The sequence below is a fragment of the Xenopus laevis genome, chromosome 9_10S (genome assembly GCF_017654675.1).
Source record: "Xenopus laevis strain J_2021 chromosome 9_10S, Xenopus_laevis_v10.1, whole genome shotgun sequence".
Lineage (NCBI taxonomy): Eukaryota > Metazoa > Chordata > Amphibia > Anura > Pipidae > Xenopus > Xenopus laevis.
In genome coordinates, this window is record NC_054388.1 from 100,340,775 (window position 1) to 100,361,010 (window position 20,236).

Consider the following 20,236-nt stretch of genomic DNA (forward strand, 5'->3'; position numbering starts at 1 on the left):
CTTCAAAAGTATGAATAAATGCCATTTTCTATGCTGAAATCCAGCATAGAAAATGGCATTTATTTATACTTCTCTTCCTGCATCATTTGAAATCCTGGCAGGGAATTCACTGATGTTACAAATGGTAACAACTTCTCCACAGCTTACAGACAGCATGCAGGAACTACATAACCCACAATGCATTGCACTGTGATGTTCCTTTCCTTATTGAAATCAGTTGATACAAAGTAACAGTAGTCAGCGCCGTTTCTGTATGTATTGCCGCCTGAGGCGGCTCCAGTAATGCCGCCCCCCCAGCCCGATTCGATTTCTAGGGGGGAGGCAGCAACGCTAGTGCGGAGAGCGCAATTGCGCTCTCTCGCCCTAGTAAAGCCGAATTTCCGGTTCAAAAACCGGAAATTCGGCTCTTAAAGGCACCAGGAGCGGCTTTTTGCCGCCCCTGGAAACCTAGCTGCCGATGCCGCCTGAGGCGAGCGCCTCAGCTCGCCTCATTGGCGGATCGCCCCTGACAGTAGTCAGCCGGCTCAGCAAAGTAGTCAGCCGGCTCAGCAAAGTAGTCAGATAGATCAGCAGGAGAACAGGGGGCTAGGCTTTAAATGATGTATATTGCAAAGTTGCTTGAAATTATGTTTACTTTTCAAAAAGCTTAAATTTTGTTTTATCAGGATACAGACACAGTCATACAAAAAAAATGTAGACAAAACATTTTGAGATACTTTAATGCAGCTATTTACAACACAAATATACACTTTCTGTACATAACTCTGTACAAATGACTTTGGCAGTCAGTATATATCCTTGGTCCCCAGTCAGTAAGTGGCTATTTACCCATATTGCACACCTTTGCTTTGTAGTGAGCTACTGGCCTCTGTCAGCTTTGTGGTTCATTTTATCTAGGCAGTAAAGCACTGTTGGTGTATAGGAGAAACACAGAATGAGACAAGGTATAATAGAAACATGCCCTTATATTAAGAGTCTTTGAATACAGTATACACGGCTCCTGTAACCTGAGTTGGAGGAAGTACTGCTAATATCTATATATAATACACAAAGCCATTTATATCCTGCAGTGTCGGACTGGGACACCAGAGGCCCATCCAAAAACCTTAGACCAGGGGCCCACCATAAAACCTTAGACCAGGGGCCCACTCTCAGTACTAATATTCTTTATCTCCTCAATCAACCTCTATTCTGCTAGTTTGTTTTCTTTACATACTATAATCTATTATTACATCTATCTAGCCTCTTTGTTCTCATAGAATAGGGAATAGCCATGAAGGCCAAATGTTTAGCAGCATGAGGGCCCACTGACACCTTGGCCCACTGGGAGTTTTCCTGGTATCCCGGTGGGCCAGTCCGACACTGATATCCTGTAAATTATATCCTTAGAAATGGTGAGCAGTGATGTCATTGTTGTCACATGAACTTGTGTATTATAATAAATAAAGTACCCCTTGTTGGAAAATATGAGGAAATTAGAAATAATCTCGAAGTTACATGAACTGTATAAAAGCACAAGGCCAAAGGTCATGGGACTCCTCTGTGACTTATAATATCCTTATATTTTACAATAGGGGGTTATTCACTATATAATACACAAAAGCCATGAATATCCTGTAAATTTTATCCTTATATAAACGGCTCTTAGTGATGTCACCAGTTATAAACGGAGCTTAGTGGTGTCATTTTTGTCACATGTGTTATAATGAATAAAGTTGGAAAATATGAGGATATTAGTAGTAACCTCGGAGTTCCATGTCATGGAACGCCTCAGTGACTTATACACACACACACACACACACACACACACTTACTTATGTAACAGGAAACCTTGTTTCACCATGGAACGTGGACATTGTGTTTCATGCTATTTATAATAGGGATGCACTGAATCCACTTTTTTGGATTCAGCTGAACCCCCGAATCCTTCGCAAAAGTTTAGGTCGAATACTGAACAAATCCTAATTTGCATATGCAAATTAGGGGTGGGAAGGGGAAAACATTTTTTACTTCCTTGTTTTGTGCCAAAAAGGCACGAGATTTCCCTGCTGCCCCTAATTTGCCTATGCAAATGCTAATTTGCCGCCGCTAATTTGCCTATACAAATTAGAAATCCTGCTGAAAAAGGCAGAATCCTGGCTAAATCCCCAACCGAATCCTGGATTTGGTGCATTCCTAATTTATAGTATGCATTACAATTATTATCTATGTACTGTGTGCATATTTGCAAGAACAGGGCTTTAGGAGCACCAGTTTACCTGATATAACCCAAATTAATGACAGGAGGCAAACTGACACCACCTGAGGGCATTAACCTCACCGTGTTCCATTACTCTGCTGAGAGGAGACGTCATACTGTCAGCTTGTCCCTTATTCTGTTGACCTACGGTGCCAATTGTAATTACCCATGGTCATATGATTAAATAATTCACTATTTTATCCACCTACAGGTTTTGTCACCTCAATTGTTGTGCCTTTCTTGCTCTGCTCCATTTCCAGTCGGCCTTTCAGTTTATAGGCAGAATGTTTCTAAATCTCAGCTGATTCTGTTTTTCTCAAACACCTTGATTTCTTCTTTTGGGGCCAATTCTGTGTATGAATAAACACAAATAGTTCCATTCTTCTGTCCAGCCAGCACAAGTGACATGCTGTGGGCCCATCTTACTAGGGACCAGTGAACGTCTGCATCTGGAAGGAGAATAGTAGAGCACGGACTCCTGGATAAATCCCAAAATGCAACACAGCCACTGGTAAGTACTGCAGCTGCATGGTGGTTAATGATATCACCTTCCAACAACCTTAAAAAAAAAAAAAGACACAAAACCAAGAATGACATTTAATTTAGAAGTTTTAGAATCAAAATGCAGATAAAAATGCCACCCACTGACCAGTTAAAGTAGGTCCCAGCAGCTGTTCTTCTAGGGATTCTGCTACATAAATAATTTCCTAGCATGTCTCCAAGCTGCTGCCTCCAGCCACCGACTGACAGAAATGGAACCTGGGCATTTTATTTGAAAGTCTTTACAGAATTTATTGATAAGTTAAGTGAGATAAACTATAGGCTAGTGGTTTCCAAAATACGGGGATGAACTGGTACCCATAATGGGGCCAAGAGCTTTGTCTATTGGGTGGTGAACCCAAACTTCAAAGTCAGAATTAAATTTAGGGATAAAGACTGTCTTTGACCTTGTTATGAGCATCAAAAGAGGACTTGACCCACAAAATTGATAAAGAATATATTGAAAATATTATTTATACAATTTAACATAATCATAAAGTGTACTCTAGGTTTTCCATTGACATCTCTTACCGTCCATCCTGTCCTTCAGGCAGTGTGTAAGACAAAACATGGGCACAAAGTTCACTCTTGGGATTGGCTGCGATCAGCTTAAAAATGCATTTCCTTGCTGCCTCTAAGCTGCTGCAATAAGGACTGGCGAGGACCAGGAAAAGCAAACCCTGAAATAAACAGAAGCAATACATTCAGGCATACTTAGAAATACATTCCAAAGAAAAAATAAATAATTAAACCCCCTCATTATAGGTTAATCAATTAATAAAGCGCACAGTGCTCAAAACTCTTAAAAAAATGGGGATACCAATCAATTCCGTGCCGACCATTAATGATTTTAATTAATAGACACCGATTCCTGAATCAATTAAGAATTGCCAAAATTGCTTCAACTTACTCAATTAATTAGTATTTGGAATAATTAATGGAGAAGTAAGTTGAAGTCATTTTGCAAAGGGATGCACTGAATCCAGGATTCAGTTTGGGAATCGGCCAGGATTCGGCCTTTTTAAGCAGGATTCGGATTTGGAAGAGACCTTCTGCCTGACCGAACTGAATCCAAATTTGCATATGCAAATTCAGGTCAGGGAGGGAAATCATGTGACTTTTTGTCACAAAACAAGGAAATAAAACATATTTTCCCCTTCCCACACGTAATTTACATTTGCAAATTAGTATTCGGTTCTCGGCCGAATCTTTCACAAAGGATTCGGGGGTTCTGCTGAATCCAAAATAGTGGATTCGGTGCATCCCTACTGCAAACAATAAAACAATTGCAGGAAAATAAAAACAAGTCTGCTTACAGAGTTGGAAAATGCACTCAGACAAGCCGAGTCACCACACAGTCCCCCTACATTTATGGTGCTCAGCAGCTGCCCTGTCACACCATTCCTGAAAGTAAAGAGAATAGAAACAAATATTTCTCTGTCGTCTTAGGGGGACACAGGGACCGATGGGGTTAAGCTCCACCCTCCAGGAGGCAGGACACTTGGTAACAATTAATTAAGGGGCGTGCCGTGCTTGGCTTAACCCCGCACACAGTGCTCAACACTCAGTTTTTCAAGTGTCCTGCTACCAGGAGGTTGGATTTTCCCTGTGGGGAAAGATTTCTTCGGCTAGCTGAGGCTGGCACCTGGGGTGATACCAGGAACAGGGCTGCCTGTATCCTTTGGTTAGCCCCCACCATGTAATATTCACCGGGGTCATTACCTAGCCTGAGGGCTATACCGACCATCCAGACAGTGCCTGGCTTCCATTCGGTTGACAGAGGGTCTGGCCGTTGTGAACCTACCATTGGGTAAGTACGCTGGCACCTGCCTGTAACCTCCCTGCTACGGTGGCACCAGCTGTTAACCCCCTCCGCCCCCCCCCCCCCTCATACCTCCCTCCTCCTCTTCTCGCCACCCGTGCTCTGTGCCCCCGTGCCCCCCGGTACCTTCAGTGAGGGAACCGGAGTGGGGAAAAGACATTGCATCATCCTCTCCCTGCAGCCGAGTACAGGCACTGACACGCTGGCTTCCCTACTTGTAATGCGCACACTGCGCATTGTGTAGAACCGAGAGGCCAGACGGCAGGGAGAGGGAGAGTGAACTGATCCGCACGCACTAGGAGGAGGGGCGGGGAGTCCGGCGCCTGCAGAGCCCTGTTCCGTTTGGCGCGCGTCGCCATTTTGGATCGCGCTCGCGCTGGAACGCATATGCGTTCCAGCGGCCATTTTGTCCCCGCTCATTCTACAGAGAGGACTGGCTGGCTGCGCCGGAACGCACAGGGGAGAGACCAACACAGCTCCACAAGGCATACTCCTAGTTTAGAGCTCAGTTGGTGGCAAAAGCGGAGTAGTTGGAAATTATCCACGCTCCATAAATACAGTTGCAACAGCTGGAACTTGACTCAGCTCTCGCACACTACTTTCCACTCAGGTGATATCCAATGGCAGAAGGTAGGCCAGTGGGATTATTCACTAGGGCGGGGGGGAGAGTACCCACAACAGCAATGGTGACTTACTTTGCCTGTACAAAGTGTCAATCTAAGATTCCAGGGCGTCAGAACGAGCCACTGTGCAGATCTTGTTCAATGGGGCAGGGGGCACAAAATGCTTCTTCCAACAACCCTGTTCCTACAGAGACACAGACAGAAAATCCTGGGTCAGAAAGCCCTTCTCTACAGCCGGGGCCCAGCCGGGTGCAAGATCTACCGGCTCCTTCCTGGGCTATTCAACTGTCTCAGTCCTTAGCATCCTTACAAGGATTACCAGCCATTGCTAATACCCTAGGAAAAGCCTTGGCTAAGTTTAGTCACAGACCAAGCGGCAAACGCAAACGTTCTCATGACTCTAAGACCGATTCCTTAGCACATGTATCTTCCGACGAGTTGTCGGCAGAACAAAATTCCTCTCAATCAGAAGGCGAAATACCACCTTCAGACGAGTCCTCGGGGGAAGAAGAGGAAGATCATGAGGGTGAGAGAGATCGTGATTCCCAACATGATGTGGATGGCATCATTAAAAAGGTGCTCGAAGTACTTAATATTTCTCAAGCACAAAAACAAGCTGAAACATCTAGGTTGTTCAAGAGACAACAGAAGTCCACAACAGTTTTTCCATCGCATGACCAGCTGACGGACATGATACAAGATGAATGGAACAATCCAGAACGAAAATTCCAAGCTACACGGAAATTTTCAAAATCCTACCCCTTTCCCAAGGAGCTTGTGGATAAGTGGACCAATCCTCCAATGGTGGATGCTCCGTGTCCAGATTATCAAAATCTACCACATTGCCGGTAACTGACGCAGCGGCCTTTAAAGATCCGTCGGATAGACGGTTAGAGGGGGTTCCTAAGAGCTATTTACACGTCTTCTGGATCGACCCTGAGACCCTGTCTCGCTTCAGCCTGGGTGTCCAGAGCTATTCAAGCATGGGCAGAATCTTTAGTCACAGACATTCAAGAAGGAGTGCCCAGAACTGACCTACTGTCCTCTGCGCAAACAATTGCGGAGGCGTCCGCTTACCTCTGTGATACTACCCTGGATATTTCACAAATTACAGCCCGAACATCAGCTCTATCCATAGCGGCACGGAGGACCTTATGGCTTAAAAACTGGTCAGCTGACCTAAGTTCTAAGAAATCCTTAACCTCACTGCCCTTTAAAGGTCAACGATTATTTGGTGAAGAACTTGAGAAAATCATTTCACAAGCAACAGGGGGAAAAAGCACCTTCCTTCCTCAGGCAAAGAGCAGGTCCATGGGGACAGCCAGACGCGGAAAGTTTTTTCGTGGCCAAAGCGGACGTTACACACGCAAGTACAGTCCACCACGACGCTCCCACTTTCGTAACAAGACCAACGATAAAACTCGCACCCCATGGAAGTCCAACAAAACCTTCACGAAGCCCGCAGGAGATAAGTCTACCTCAGCCTGACGGGGCACCCCCTCCGGAATCGCTAGAACAAATAGGGGGCAAGTTACTACGATTCCGGGAGGTATGGATCCATCACTCTTCAGATGCTTGGGTCAACGAGATAGTCACGGAAGGTTATCATCTCGACTTCACAAATCTACCCCCTCGAAAATTCCTTATGTCCAGGGTTCCATCACACTCCCAAAAAGCACGAGCATTCTTACAATGCATTTCCAAACTGGAACATACTGGAGTAATTGTACCAGTACCACAGCCGGAGAGATTCTCAGGGTTCTACTCCAATCTGTTCATAGTGCCAAAGAAGGACGGATCCTTCCGACCAATTTTAGATCTCAAACTGCTCAACAAGTTTATCAGGTCCATTCGTTTCAAGATGGAAACACTCCGATCAGTGATACGAGGCATGGAGCACGAACAGCTCATGATGTCCTTAGACATCAAGGACGCATATCTTCATGTACCAATTTGGATCCACCACCAAAAATACCTCCGATTTGGCATTCGCGAATCAACACTTTCAATTTGTGGCACTTCCGTTCGGACTCTCGTCAGCACCACGGGTGTTCACCAAGCTTATGGCGGTAACGGCAGCAACGTTACGACTACAAGGCATTTCAGTGACTCCATATTTGGACGATCTTCTCCTGAAGGCCAGATCAGAAGAAAAGGCAAAGGAGGACTTATGCAAGACGACTCGACTATTGCAGAGATTCGGCTGGACCATCAACTGGTCAAAGTCCAACCTACAGCCCAGCCACCAGATGATATTCTTGGGCCTGGAATTCAACACAATGACACAGATGGTTTGTCTTCCACGAGACAAACAGCACAAGATCAGAGATCAAGTACAGTCACTCCTATCTCACCAGAGACCAACTGTCCACATGGCAATGAAAGTACTGGGACTCATGGTGTCAACCATCGAGGCAGTTCCCTTTGCTCAAATTCACCTACGGGACTTACAAGCAAACATTTTGTCATCCTGGAAAGGAGGTCCTCTGTCGCGAGTGATCAACCTCTCCCACACGACAAGGGAGACTCTTCTGTGGTGGTTGAGGATGGACAACCTGGCCATGGGTCAATCATGGGCGAGCCCAGATTGGAGTGTAATTTCCACGGATGCGAGCCTCAAGGGCTGGGGGGCCACGTGGAACAACCTATCTGCACAAGGTCAATGGTCTCCCGAGGAGTCCAAACTTCACATCAACGTACTAGAATTGCGAGCAGTAAGACTAGCCTTATTCCATTGGTCACATCGCCTGCACCAAAAACCAGTTCGCATCCAAAGCGACAACGTCACAACAGTGGCGTACATAAATCGGCAGGGAGGAACACGCAGCAAAGCTGCACTAAAGGAAGCACAAGCAATACTGGGTTGGGCAGAAAACCAACCAAGTACAATTGTCGGCCATTCACATCCCAGGAGTGGCGAACATAAAAGCAGACTTCCTCAGCCGAAATCACGTACATCCGGGCGAATGGGAACTTCATCCGGAGGCATTCATGGAGCTAGTAAATCTCTGGGGCTACCCACAGATCGACCTCATGGCATCCAGAACCAATCGCAAGGTTCAAAGGTTCTTTGCTCGTTCCCGAGACACAATAGCGGAAGGAGTGGGACGCCATGACACAGCCTTGGTCGTTCGACCTGGCATACGTCTTTCCTCCTCTTCCGATGTTACCTCGAGTCCTCAAGAAGATCAGGAGATCTACCATCACGGTAATTGTGGTAGCTCCCTATTGGCCTCGAAGAACATGGTTCTCCGATCTGCAAGAGATGTCCATAGAACAACCGATCCGTCTACAACACAGACCAGATCTGCTCAGCCAGGGTCCAGTGACACATCCAAATCCCGGACTGTTCGCTTTGACGGGATGGCTATTGAAGCATCCATCTGGCGAAGAAAAGGGATAGCAGAAGAAGTTATTTCAACTATGCTAAAAGCACGTAAACCCACGTCTTCCAAATCTTATCACAGAGTGTGGCGTTCCTATTACAGTTGGTGTGAAGAGCTCAACCTGCCCCCTCTAGAACTCAGCATGCCTAGAGTGTTGTCCTATTTACAGCGTGGTCTGCAGTTGGGTCTAAAACTCAGTTCACTAAAAGTACAAGTATCTGCGTTGTCTGTCCTTTTTCAACATCGACTTGCAACAGAGGACACCATACGGACTTTTCTGGCAAGGAGTGGCTCACGTAATTCCTCCATTTCAACCGCCCGTCGCGGGTTGGGATCTTAATCTCGTACTCGAGGCCTTACTTGACCCTCCATTCGAACCCATGAGTTCTATTTCCGACACATGGCTCATTTACAAGACTGTGTTTCTAGTGGCAATCTCGTCAACCAGAAGGGTGTCTGAACTGAGTGCACTATCCTGTGATCCGTCCTTTCTGGTGTTCCACAAGGACAAGGCAGTTTTGCGGACAGTTCCTTCGTTTCTACCCAAAGTTGTGTCTTCCTTCCACATTAATCAGGAAATCATAGTTCCATCATTATGTCCAGATCCAAATAATGACAAGGAACGACGTCTTCACAATCTAGACGTAGTCAGAGCACTCCGGTGGTACCTTGAACGGTCAAAGCCCTTTCGGAAATCTCAAACTCTATTTGTTATTCCTTCCGGACCTCGTAAAGGTCTACCAGCATCAAAGACTACCATCGCCAGATGGATCAAACAAACCATCTGCCAAGCCTACCTGTCAAAAGGTAGAACACCACCACAAGGTGTCAAGGCTCATTCCACAAGAGCAATGGGAGCCTCATCGGCATGGCGCAATGCTGCCTCATTGGATCAGATCTGCAAAGCAGCTACCTGGTCCTCTGTTCATACATTTACTAAATTCTACAGACTCGACAAAACTTCGTCGGCTGAGGCCTCCCTCGGTCGCAAGGTGTTGCAGTCTATCTTCCACTAAATCAGTTAAATTTGGCTCGTCCCACCCTGCTGTTTTTGGGACTGCTTTGTTAAGTCCCATCGGTCCCTGTGTCCCCCTAAGACGACAGAGAAACAGGATTTTTTGATACTCACCGTTAAATCTGTTTCTCTGTAGTCATAAGGGGGACACAGGGCTTCCCGCCCTAGGACGAGCCGTTGACCTGATGGTCGTGTCCAGGATAATCCCTGACTTTCATTCTGTCATAAGTTATAGTTCAGTTATAATGGTTAAAATTTTTTTTTGGAACAAACTGAGTGTTGAGCACTGTGTGCGGGGTTAAGCCAAGCACGGCACGCCCCTTAATTAATTGTTACCAAGTGTCCTGCCTCCTGGAGGGTGGAGCTTAACCCCATCGGTCCCTGTGTCCCCCTTATGACTACAGAGAAACAGATTTAACGGTGAGTATCAAAAAATCCTGTTTTAGGATGCATACATATAGAAACACACACATATGTGCACATGCTCAGTGCAGAAATCTCTGGTTGTCGATTATATATTATATAATAAAATTAGGGATGCACTGAATCCAGGATTCGGCTCGGGATTCAGCCAGGATTCGGCCTTTTTCAGCAGGATTCGGCCGATTCCTTCTGGCTGGCTGAACTGAATCCTAATTTGCATATGCAAATTAGGGGCAGGGAGGGAAATGGCATGACCTTTTGTCACAATACAAGGAAGTAAAAAATGTTATCCCCTTCCCACCCCACTCTGTTCGGTATTAGGAAAAATCTTTTGCAAAGGATTCGGGGGTTCGGCCGAATCCAAAATAGTGGATTTGGTGCATCCCTAAATAAAATATATAATAAACACCCCTTATTCCCTAACAGCCCAAGGCCTTAATTCGGGCCTTGGATAAGGCAATATCCACATTTAGTTTACATTCAGGATAGTACAAAATAATAAATGACCTGGCATAACCCCATATTACATTTCAGCCCCCAGTAATTGGCAAACACATCTGTTACAGATCTGATGTAAAAACACACATTTTGGTACATACAACTCATAACTTACCAGATAACCACTTTGTTATCAACCGTGGAGCCAACTATAGCATCTGCCTGTCCCCTCACTTCAGAAAAGGACAGGATACTTGCCTCCGGGGACTGCAATGTACGTGACCTTATAATTCTGCAAAATAGCAGGGACAAACAGAAATCAACGTTCCAATGTAAAGGTGCCAATAGAGGTTAAGATTTTAAAAGGAGAAGGAAAGCTACTAGAAAGTTTATTGCCAATAGATTAGTCACAATAGTGCAAGCTATATCACTATATTTATTTTGCAGAATGCTTTACTGTACCCCAGTAAACAGCTCTAGAAGCTCCCTCTGTTTGTTTATTGTCAAAGCACTGCGTATCTTGACAGCGCTATATAAATAAATGATGATGATAGCAGCTGCCATATTAGCTTGGTGTGACATCACTTCCTGCCTGAAACTCTCCCTGCTCACTCATAGCTCTGGGCTCACATTACAGCAAGGAGGGGAGAAGGGAGGGAGTGAGGGAGAGAGGAGCAAACTGAGCATGCTCACGCCCGGGGCAAGGAGGTTTAAGCTAAAAAGTCTGATACAGAAGCCCATGAGTACACAATAGAAGTAAAGAAATGCTGTATTTATTTTGACAGAGGACTCAGAGCAGCATTAATTTGATGGTTTACTGGTGTATTTATATAGACCTTTCTGATAAAGCTTACTGTATCAGACTTCATCATTTTAGCATAAACCTCCAGGGCTAGGGCTTGAGCATGCTCAGTTTGCTCCTCTCTCCCTCCCTTCTCCCCTCCCTGCTGTAATCTGCCTCTCTTCTCCCCTCCCTGCTGTTTGAGCCCAGAGCCATGAGTGAGCAGGGAGAGACTCGGGCAGGAAGTGATGTCACGCCAAGCTAATATGGCAGCTACTATCTTAAACAAAAAGAGAGCTTCTAGAGCTGTTTACTCAGGTATGGTAAAGCATTCTGCAAAATAAATATAGTGATATAGCTTGCACTATTGTGGCTAATCTATTGGCAATACACTTTCTAGTAGCTTTTCTAGCACTTTTAGTATGTTATAGAATGGCCAATTCCAAGAAACTTATCAATTCGTCTTCATTATTTATTTTCTATAGTTTTTTTTATTTGCCTTCTTCTTCTGACTCCAGAGAAAGGGGTCGCTGACCCCATCTACAAGCAAATGCTCTGCAAGGCTACACATTTATTGATATAGCTGCTTTTGATTATTCCCTTTCTATTCAGGCCTCTATTCATATTCCAGCCTCTTATTCAAATCAATGCATTGTTGCTAGGGTAATTTGGATCCTATAAACCAGGTTGTTGAACTTGCAAACTGGAGAGCTGCTGAATAAAAATGAAATAACTCAGAAACCACAGATAATAAAAAATGAAAACCATTTGCAAATAGTCTCAGAATATCACTCTCTACATCGTAATGCAAGATAATTTAAAGGTGAACAACCCCTTTAAGCTCCACTGGGGCAGGAACTGAGGTGAATGGTGTACTCCATCAGCTCTTTATAGCACGGAGGAATATATCAGGGTTATAAAAATAAAGGTGTCAGATAGCAAATACATTACATCCTCACCTTCCGTTTCTCGACAGCTGCAAGATTTCCACTTCTTGGTTTGGGCCCAGGCCACTGCTGCAGACTAGTCGAAGCCTGGACAAGCCCCGTGCTGTTTCTGTGTGTCCCAGTTTCACCACTCGCTGCTCCCAACTCAAGCCTCTTGGACAGGAAAACAGAGCCCTGAAAAGATTAGAAAGTAACATTAAAGCTTTACCAAAACAGGGACAAAGAATAGTAATACCTTGAGTGCGCATGTGCCGAAAGTCACGTAAATTTCCAAAAAAATTTAGACCGTTTTTGTGACTTTTGTTGCATGCGCAGTGGCTCGGGACAGGAAATATACTCCATCTGCCCATGCGCCGAAACTTCCGAAAAAGACAGAAGAAAGAAGATGGTGCCCGTGAACTCCAAGGCCAGAATCTGAACGTAGGGGTGAGTAAAAAAATTAGGGGCATTTGCCCGGAGGGGCAGGTAGGCTGGGGGTCTACCCAGGGTAGGAGGGAGGTTTTTTATTATTTTTTTTTATTACAGGTTGAATTCTCCTTTAAGCTGCAAGTCACAGTTTCCCCTAGAGACTTGCTTATCTTAAATAGTTACAATTGTTTCTTTGCTTATTTTAAACTGCAACACATGTTAAAATCTAAGTGCACCTGCCGCGTATTCTGGGCTCTCTGCCAAAAGCCAATCATGTTTTAGAAACTTTGTATATTTTTCTGGCTGTTCAGTGCAGGAGATCAAAGAGAAAATCGTGACATTTCAGTAACAATCCAGGACTACGGGTTGAGCAGTTAAAATCGTGAGTCCCGCGAAAAACGGGACAGTTGGGAGGTATGCGTCTCGTGTTTTTGTACAATTGTGCATTAATAACTTTGGTGCATTATTATTTCCGTTTCAAATGGAGTCTCTATAGTCCATTAGGCACATGTATTACATACTGTATATATTGAATGCTTACATTGTGGCCATTTTTTTCTATTACAGCTGATAGCATTTATTTGATGTAAGCAATACAGATGCCACAGAACACATCAGTTAGGGGACTGGAAAATGTGGAAGATATTTGTACTTACCGGATCTCCAGAATCTCAAGGTTTCCCAAAGCCACACACATGATGTCCTTCTCTCCTGGAAGAGAAAGTATCTGGATGACGGGCATCTACAATAAGGAGACAGTAATTAGCTCTCAGGCACCGAATGCACAGCAACAGCAGAGGGTCTGGCAATGGGCGAGAATGAACATGTCGCATGGAAAAAAAAAACAGATTTATTGATTTAGTCAGGCCACACTTGTTCTTCCACTACAGAAGCTGAATTTGGCACCTAGCTGTCTTTTTTTTTTTATTTCAATCTTTTTATTATTTTAAATCACAAATAACAGGACAAGACACAATACTGTAGATTACAGAATAGTATTAATCTTACAACACAAACAACGAAAAGGAAAAAAAAAAAAAAAAAAAAAAAAGAAAAAAGGGGGGAGGGAACGGAAAAAGTGAAATACCAAGTTAACGTGACATTACCGTATTCCCCTAACTAATGACGTTATATGGGGCCTAAACAATTATTATAGGTATCATAGCAAAGTGTACCACAACTTAAGAGGGTCATATATAACTGACCCATATCAATATTAAATGTGAGGAGAGAATAAAAGGTGAGAGTGAAAAAGGAGAAAAAAAAAAAAAAAAAAATTTGTGCTTAGATTCAAACTCGTGCCCAAGTAGAGGCCCGAAAAGGGCGCATGTTACTAACTCCCGTGTCTCTAGGGTTTCTATGACCTTACTATTAAACTCTCGTTAATCATGGTGATCAAATCTCTATTAGTGCCTAAAGAGGAAAAAAAAAAAAAAAAAAAAAAAAAAAAAAACCCCAATACAGTACAGTCCAAAACTATACATTTCACCTCAACTGCTTACATTTACACATGAACAAGTATTTTTATACTATTATAATGATAAAAGATTGTCTGGCATTCCCGATCCATACCTATATTCAATCCAAGGATTCCATACTACTAGAAATTTCGAGTGAGTATCCTGAAGGATGCTCATCATTTTCTCTTGGGACATAATCCAATCTATTCTGGATTTAACTGGCTCTATTGGAATTTGTTTTTGCTTCCATGCACCAGCTATCGCTCTTTTGGCTGACAGTAAGATAAATCCAAGTAGGCTAAACTGGGTATTAGTGAGGGCATCCGGTTTTTTACCCAGGAGAGCCACCAATGGATCTTTTGGGATGGAAACCTCGAAGACTGAGTAGATCATGTTGAAGATCCTTATCCAGAATCTCCTAACCTGGGGACATGTCCACCAAGTGTGGATCATTGTACCTGACTCCCCACAACCTCTAAAGCAATTAGGGTCTGCTGTATTGACAAATTTAGCTATACGAGTGGGGACTAAGTACCAGCGAAATAAAACTTTATAGTTTGTTTCTAGTAAGGATACATTATTAGATGACCTTTTAATTGAACTCCAAATCTGGTCCCAGTCTTCCAAGGCTATTTCCCTTGATATATCCTCTTGCCAAGCTGACATATAGGGCAACATTGAAGATGGAGAAGACCCAAAAAACTTGTTATATAGCATAGAAACCACTTTTTGTATTCTAGGGGATCGGGCGCACCAGTTTTCAAAAAATGTCTCCCTATTATCCACATCTTGTACCTGCCAATATGTAGAGACAAAATGATACAGTTGCTGTGCCCTAAATCTTTCTGTTAAAGGGACCGAAAACTTATCTATCAATTTCTGTAAAGACAGAGGTCCTGAGGAGTTACATAATTGCCCCACTGTTCTAATATCCCTATCCAACCACCACTTAAATCGGAATGTTTGTAACCCCGGTGGAAACTGTGGGTTCTGGAACAAGGGCGCCAATAGGCTTCCAGGAGTTTTCAGCTGAATATGTTTACCAACAGCACCCCAGAGTTTCAAGGTATGCTGTAAGCATCTGCTTGTCTGTTTAAATTTCCCATCTGTTCGATTCCAAATAAGTGCAAGAGGGGAGCAGGATCCTGTAAATGCACCTTCCAGTGCCACCCAATGAGGACTATCCTCCCGGGTATGTAGGGTAAGAATCTGTGCTAGTTGGGCAGCCTGATAATAATAGGATAGCTTGGGAAGACCCAGCCCCCCTCTATCTTTAGGTTGGAATAAAGTATTTTTATTGACTCTTGGTATTTTACTTGCCCACACAAACTTTAATACCTTGGATTCAAACTTCTTAAGATGTCCTGATGGAATTGGGATCGGTAAAGTCCTAAATAAGTATAACAATTTCGGCAGAAGTGTCATTTTTACAGAGTTTATACGGCCTATCCATGAGATATGGTGGGAGCTCCATTTCTCCAGAAGAGAGGATAGGACCTTAAACAGTGGGGGATAATTAAATTTAAATAAGTGATCATATGATCTGGTCAATTTAATACCTAATAGCGAAATATAATTAGGATGCCAATGGAAGTCGAAGTTTAGTTTAAGTAACTTTTCCATATCATGGGGGAGATTAATATTTAAGACTTCAGTTTTGCTATGGTTAATTTGTAACCCTGAAATTTTACCAAATCTATCTAATAATCCATATAAATTTGGAAGTGACGTAAGGGGTTTAGAAATGGTAAGGGACAAATCGTCTGCGAAAAGACTAAGTTTGTGTTGGTGACCCATTACCTCAATACCAGCAATATTTGGGTTGGAACGGACCGCTATAGCTAGTGGTTCAATTGCCAGGTTAAATAAAATCGGAGATAGGGGACACCCCTGGCGCGTCCCCCTGAAGATCTGAAATGGATTAGAGACAAAGCCTGCTATATTGACCACAGCTGAGGGCCTATCATATAATGCAGTCACCCACGACAGTAAATTTGATCCAAACCCCCATTTTCTGAGAACGTAATAAAGATAGTCCCACGATAAAGAATCGAAGGCCTTACATATGTCCAATTTAAGGATCATAGATTTAATCCCTTTAGTGACAGCATATTGTGTTAGCAGGATTAAACGTCTAATAGCGTCTGAGGCCTGACGCCCCGGAACAAAGCCCACTTGGTCCTTATTTATTATAGACGGGAAAAAAGTATTAATCCGTGTTGCTATAATTTTCCCTAAGATCTTAATGTCTGTATTTAAGACCAAAATCGGTCTATAGTTTTTACAGTCATATAAGTCAGAATCCGGCTTAGGTATAGCCGAGATTTTAGCTTGCACAGATTCCGGTCGAAATCGTTGTCCCTCTCTCAGGCCATTAAACATGTCAGTTAGATATGGAGTTAATTCAACTGAAAATTTTTTATAGTACATATTGGTAAGGCCGTCGATGCCTGGAGCTGTATTGGAGTTGAGCTGCTTAATCGCCAATGCTACTTCTTCCACCGTTATACTTTCCTCTATCGAAGAGGATTGCTCAGGGGAGAGTTGAGGTAGCTCAAAATCTCTAAAGAATTTGGGTATTGCCTCAGGTCCAGACGGGCCCGGGCAGGTATATAACTTCTGATAGAACTGCTCAAATGTCTCAGCTATCTTCCGTGGGTTCCCTGATATAGGGCCTTGTGCAGTCTTAATTCTATGTATCGGGGATGGATTATCCCTCTCGTTTAATTTCCGAGCTAGCATCCTACCTGGCTTATCAAGGGAGCTATATAATTTATGTTTAGCCCATCTCAAGGTTTTCTCTGCCCTAGATGTTAAGAGAAGATCTAGATCCCTTTGGGCTTGTTGCACCTGGGATAAAAGGGCCTCTGTAGGTTTACTCATATACAGTTCTGATATCCTATCAAGTTCTTTAACCAACACATTAACCGCTTTGTCCCTTGTTTTTTTCCTTTGGGAACCTATCTTAATAAATACCCCCCTAATTACTGGTTTGTGAGCTTCCCATAATGTTGTTTCAGTTGCCACAGAGGAAGCATTTTCAAGAAAGTACCTTTCTAAATTCTCCCCTATTTCTGCCACGACCTCGGGATAGCTCAAGAGAGACTCATTGAGTCGCCATTGCCGGCCCGGAGCGGTGGCAGAAGCAAGGGACAGACCTATCGATACCGGGCAGTGATCAGACCACCCAATATTAATCATTTTAGCTGATTGGAGTGATGTAACTATAGGAGAGGTAATAAAAATATGATCTATTCTAGTAGAGACCTTATGAGGGGCAGAGTAATGGGAAAATTGGCGGGTTCCGGATTAATTTCTCTCCAGGCATCTACAAGTCCTGACGAACTTAGGAGATTCTTAAATTCTACAACCTGCTTATTTGTAGTCCCGGTATTTCCCCTATCAATAAGAGATAGATGGTCTAGGTGTGTATTCCAGACCATATTAGAATCACCACATAAGATCATCTGGGCTACCTGATTTTGCTTACAGGAGTCAAACAGCTTAGTTAGAAACCCCAACTGGTGTAAATTGGGAGCATAATAAGACACTATAGTAAGAGGGGAGTCCCCAATGTGGACATTAGCTATAACGTATCTTCCCTCGGGGTCCGTGATAACCTTGTCTATCACAATTGATAAGCTAGCATGAAAGCATATAGCGACCCCTTTAGTTTTTGTAGTACTCGTTGCTAGTAAGACTCTGGGGTATCTTTTATGAAAATATTTAGGGTGAGAAGAATGCGAGAGGTGAGTCTCCTGTAAGCAAACAATGTCAGCTTTCAAAGCTGCATATTGGGGCAAAAGCCTTGGTTCTTTTAACCGGTGAATTAAACCCCTGAACATTGTGACTAAGTATCTTAATTGACATTATTATACATAACGGTATACAGTTTACACTTTTTTACGGGCCAAGACAGACATCTAAGTATCAAACCCTTTAGGGCAATGCCAGACAATCCTAATACAAAGAACGTACTATACATTCTTTCTTGAAGTTGGACCTGCAAGTTGAGGCATAATAGAAAAAAAAAAAAAAAAAAAAAAACCCCCAAGAACAATATAAACCATACATACATCCAGCTTATTAATAACTCTACCGCAAATACTTTATAATAATCCCAAAAATCTAGTGGAGGGGAGGCTTGGGACTTCAACCTAACACTAGAGAAGCCCCACCCAACTAACCCTCCTAACAGGGGGAAAAGCCCCACGTATCGAGAGCTTTTGATAGTTACTTATTTCACGACCTATTGTACCCCTTAAACAAATTAAGGACAAAGGTTCCTTCACATAATTTCCATTCCATGCCTGTAGCCTCCAAGCTAATCAATTACAGTAGAAGCTCTGGAATATAATAAAACAAAGAGAGGGGGGGAGAGGAGAAGGGAGAGAAAAAAAAAAAAAAAAAAAAAAAAAGGGGGGGGGTGAACCCCCCACCTTCCTCCCCCTCTCTTCCCCCTCTCTTAAACATAAGCCTTTATCAAAGGATATCCAGGATCAATTCTTAACAGATAGATGGGCCTAAATCCCAGGTCTTAGTAAAAGTTGGGGCCCATACATAACGTTGGTTACTGGAGTAAAGGATAGTACTATACAGGCCCTTTTACTCTTTCCCACATTGGTAAAATCTTCCGTGAAACCTTAGAGGTTTTTGGGATCTCTTTCAATGAGGCATCATCTAGACCCAGTTTTATAAGTAAATCACGGCCCTCTTCTGGTGATGAAGCTGAATATTGCTTATTATTGTAGGTAAACATCAAACGGAATGGGAATAGCCAACGGTATACAATTTTACGTTGTTGTAGAATTCTTGTAATCGGGCCCAAATTCCTTCTCCTCTGTAGCGTTGTGGGAGACAAGTCGGCATAAAGCTGAAAAGGGAATGTTTGATAAATCAGCTTACTTTGGCTGCGTGCGGCTGCTAAGATAGCCACCTGGGTTTGATGGAAGTGAAGACGGAAGTATAATATCACGTGGAGGGTCCTCTGGCCTACGTGGTCTGAGGGCTCTATGAACTCGATCCATCTCTAGCCTATCTGGCGTAAGATCTGGAACTAGCGCCTGCATTAGCTCTGTGACTGCTGTATTAAGATCTGTAATGCTTTCCGGAAGACCCCTTATCCGGATATTATTGCGTCTGGATCTGTTGTCAGAGTCCTCAATTCTATCTTGCACTTCTTTTAAATGGGCTTGGATCGCTTCAATATCTTGCTCATGTGCATCAAGGACCGTTATGCAATCATCCATTTTAGATTCTGTTTCAGCAATCCTCTGGCCCATTTCAGCCACCTGTTTTGCAAGATCCGCTGAGATTTTGCAGGCCATTAATTCCAATTCCCCTTGTAGTAAAGTTTTAATTTTACCCAGGAGTACTTCTTCCATGGGCAATGCTGCTGGCTCTGGGTTAATAGCCCTGGCTCCTGAATTTCAGGGGTTTCCATGATCATAGGCCTCCCAACAGGTGATACTGAACCCCTTTTAGATGTATTTAACATATCTGTAACTGGTGCGTTGTGGGGTTACTGCCTTACCTGGCCCAGAGGATTGGCCAGCCTTGGCGTTCCTATTCGGCCTGCCATTTCCTGTCAGCATAGACCTCTAGGGACAGAGGAATTCGCAGCGTCCTAGCCTCGGGACCCACACCGATCGTCTGAGCCGAAAGGGGACCGGGAGTGATCGCTCCAACCACCCGCCGTCCGCGCCAAAGCAAGCGCTAACTGGCCGCTGACCGGAACCGGAAGTCCCCCTCTTAGGCCTCGAGGTCACGCAGCCGAGCCCAAAGCGCCTCTACAAGCGCCTCCGCGGACAAAGTCTCCACACTGGCGGACCACTCACGGAACCGCCTTGCCGCCTCTAATCCACCGCACCACAAAAGCGCAGGTACAATGTGTCGGAACGGCTTCCGTTGGTTAGGAGCTCATGGATACTTGCGGAGCAGAGTCAAGGCGCATCCATCTTGCCCTGCTCGCGCATGCGCACCCCCGGCACCTAGCTGTCTTTTATTAGGAGTATCATATTAGTTATCATAGTTAAAGGAACAGTAACGTCAAAAAATAAAAGTGTTTTAAAGTAATGAAAATATAATGCAGTGTTGCCCTGCACTGGTAAAACTGCTGTGTTTGCTTAAGAAACACTACTATTGTTTATATAAA

The 20,236-nt window shown here is 43.7% G+C and overlaps 1 protein-coding gene across 4 annotated transcripts in view; it reads right to left on the reverse strand.

Moving 5' to 3' along the window:
- Positions 1 to 1,688: 1,688 nt before the first annotated feature.
- LOC108703181 (partner and localizer of BRCA2) overlaps positions 1,689 to 20,236 on the reverse strand; it is a 34,146-nt gene continuing 15,598 nt past the window's right edge. For 3 of the 4 annotated variants that reach the window (XM_041578142.1, XM_018239235.2, XM_018239234.2), the window contains 6 exons: positions 13,279 to 13,364; positions 12,227 to 12,388; positions 10,662 to 10,778; positions 4,096 to 4,183; positions 3,311 to 3,459; positions 1,689 to 2,798 (listed from right to left, as the gene is read on the reverse strand). In XM_041578142.1, coding sequence (XP_041434076.1) covers positions 2,537 to 2,798; positions 3,311 to 3,459; positions 4,096 to 4,183; positions 10,662 to 10,778; positions 12,227 to 12,388; positions 13,279 to 13,364 — 864 coding nt within the window. In that variant the 3' untranslated portion in view covers positions 1,689 to 2,536. The remainder of the gene's footprint in view (positions 2,799 to 3,310; positions 3,460 to 4,095; positions 4,184 to 10,661; positions 10,779 to 12,226; positions 12,389 to 13,278; positions 13,365 to 20,236) is intronic. The other variant, XR_005964524.1, reaches the window with a different exon arrangement.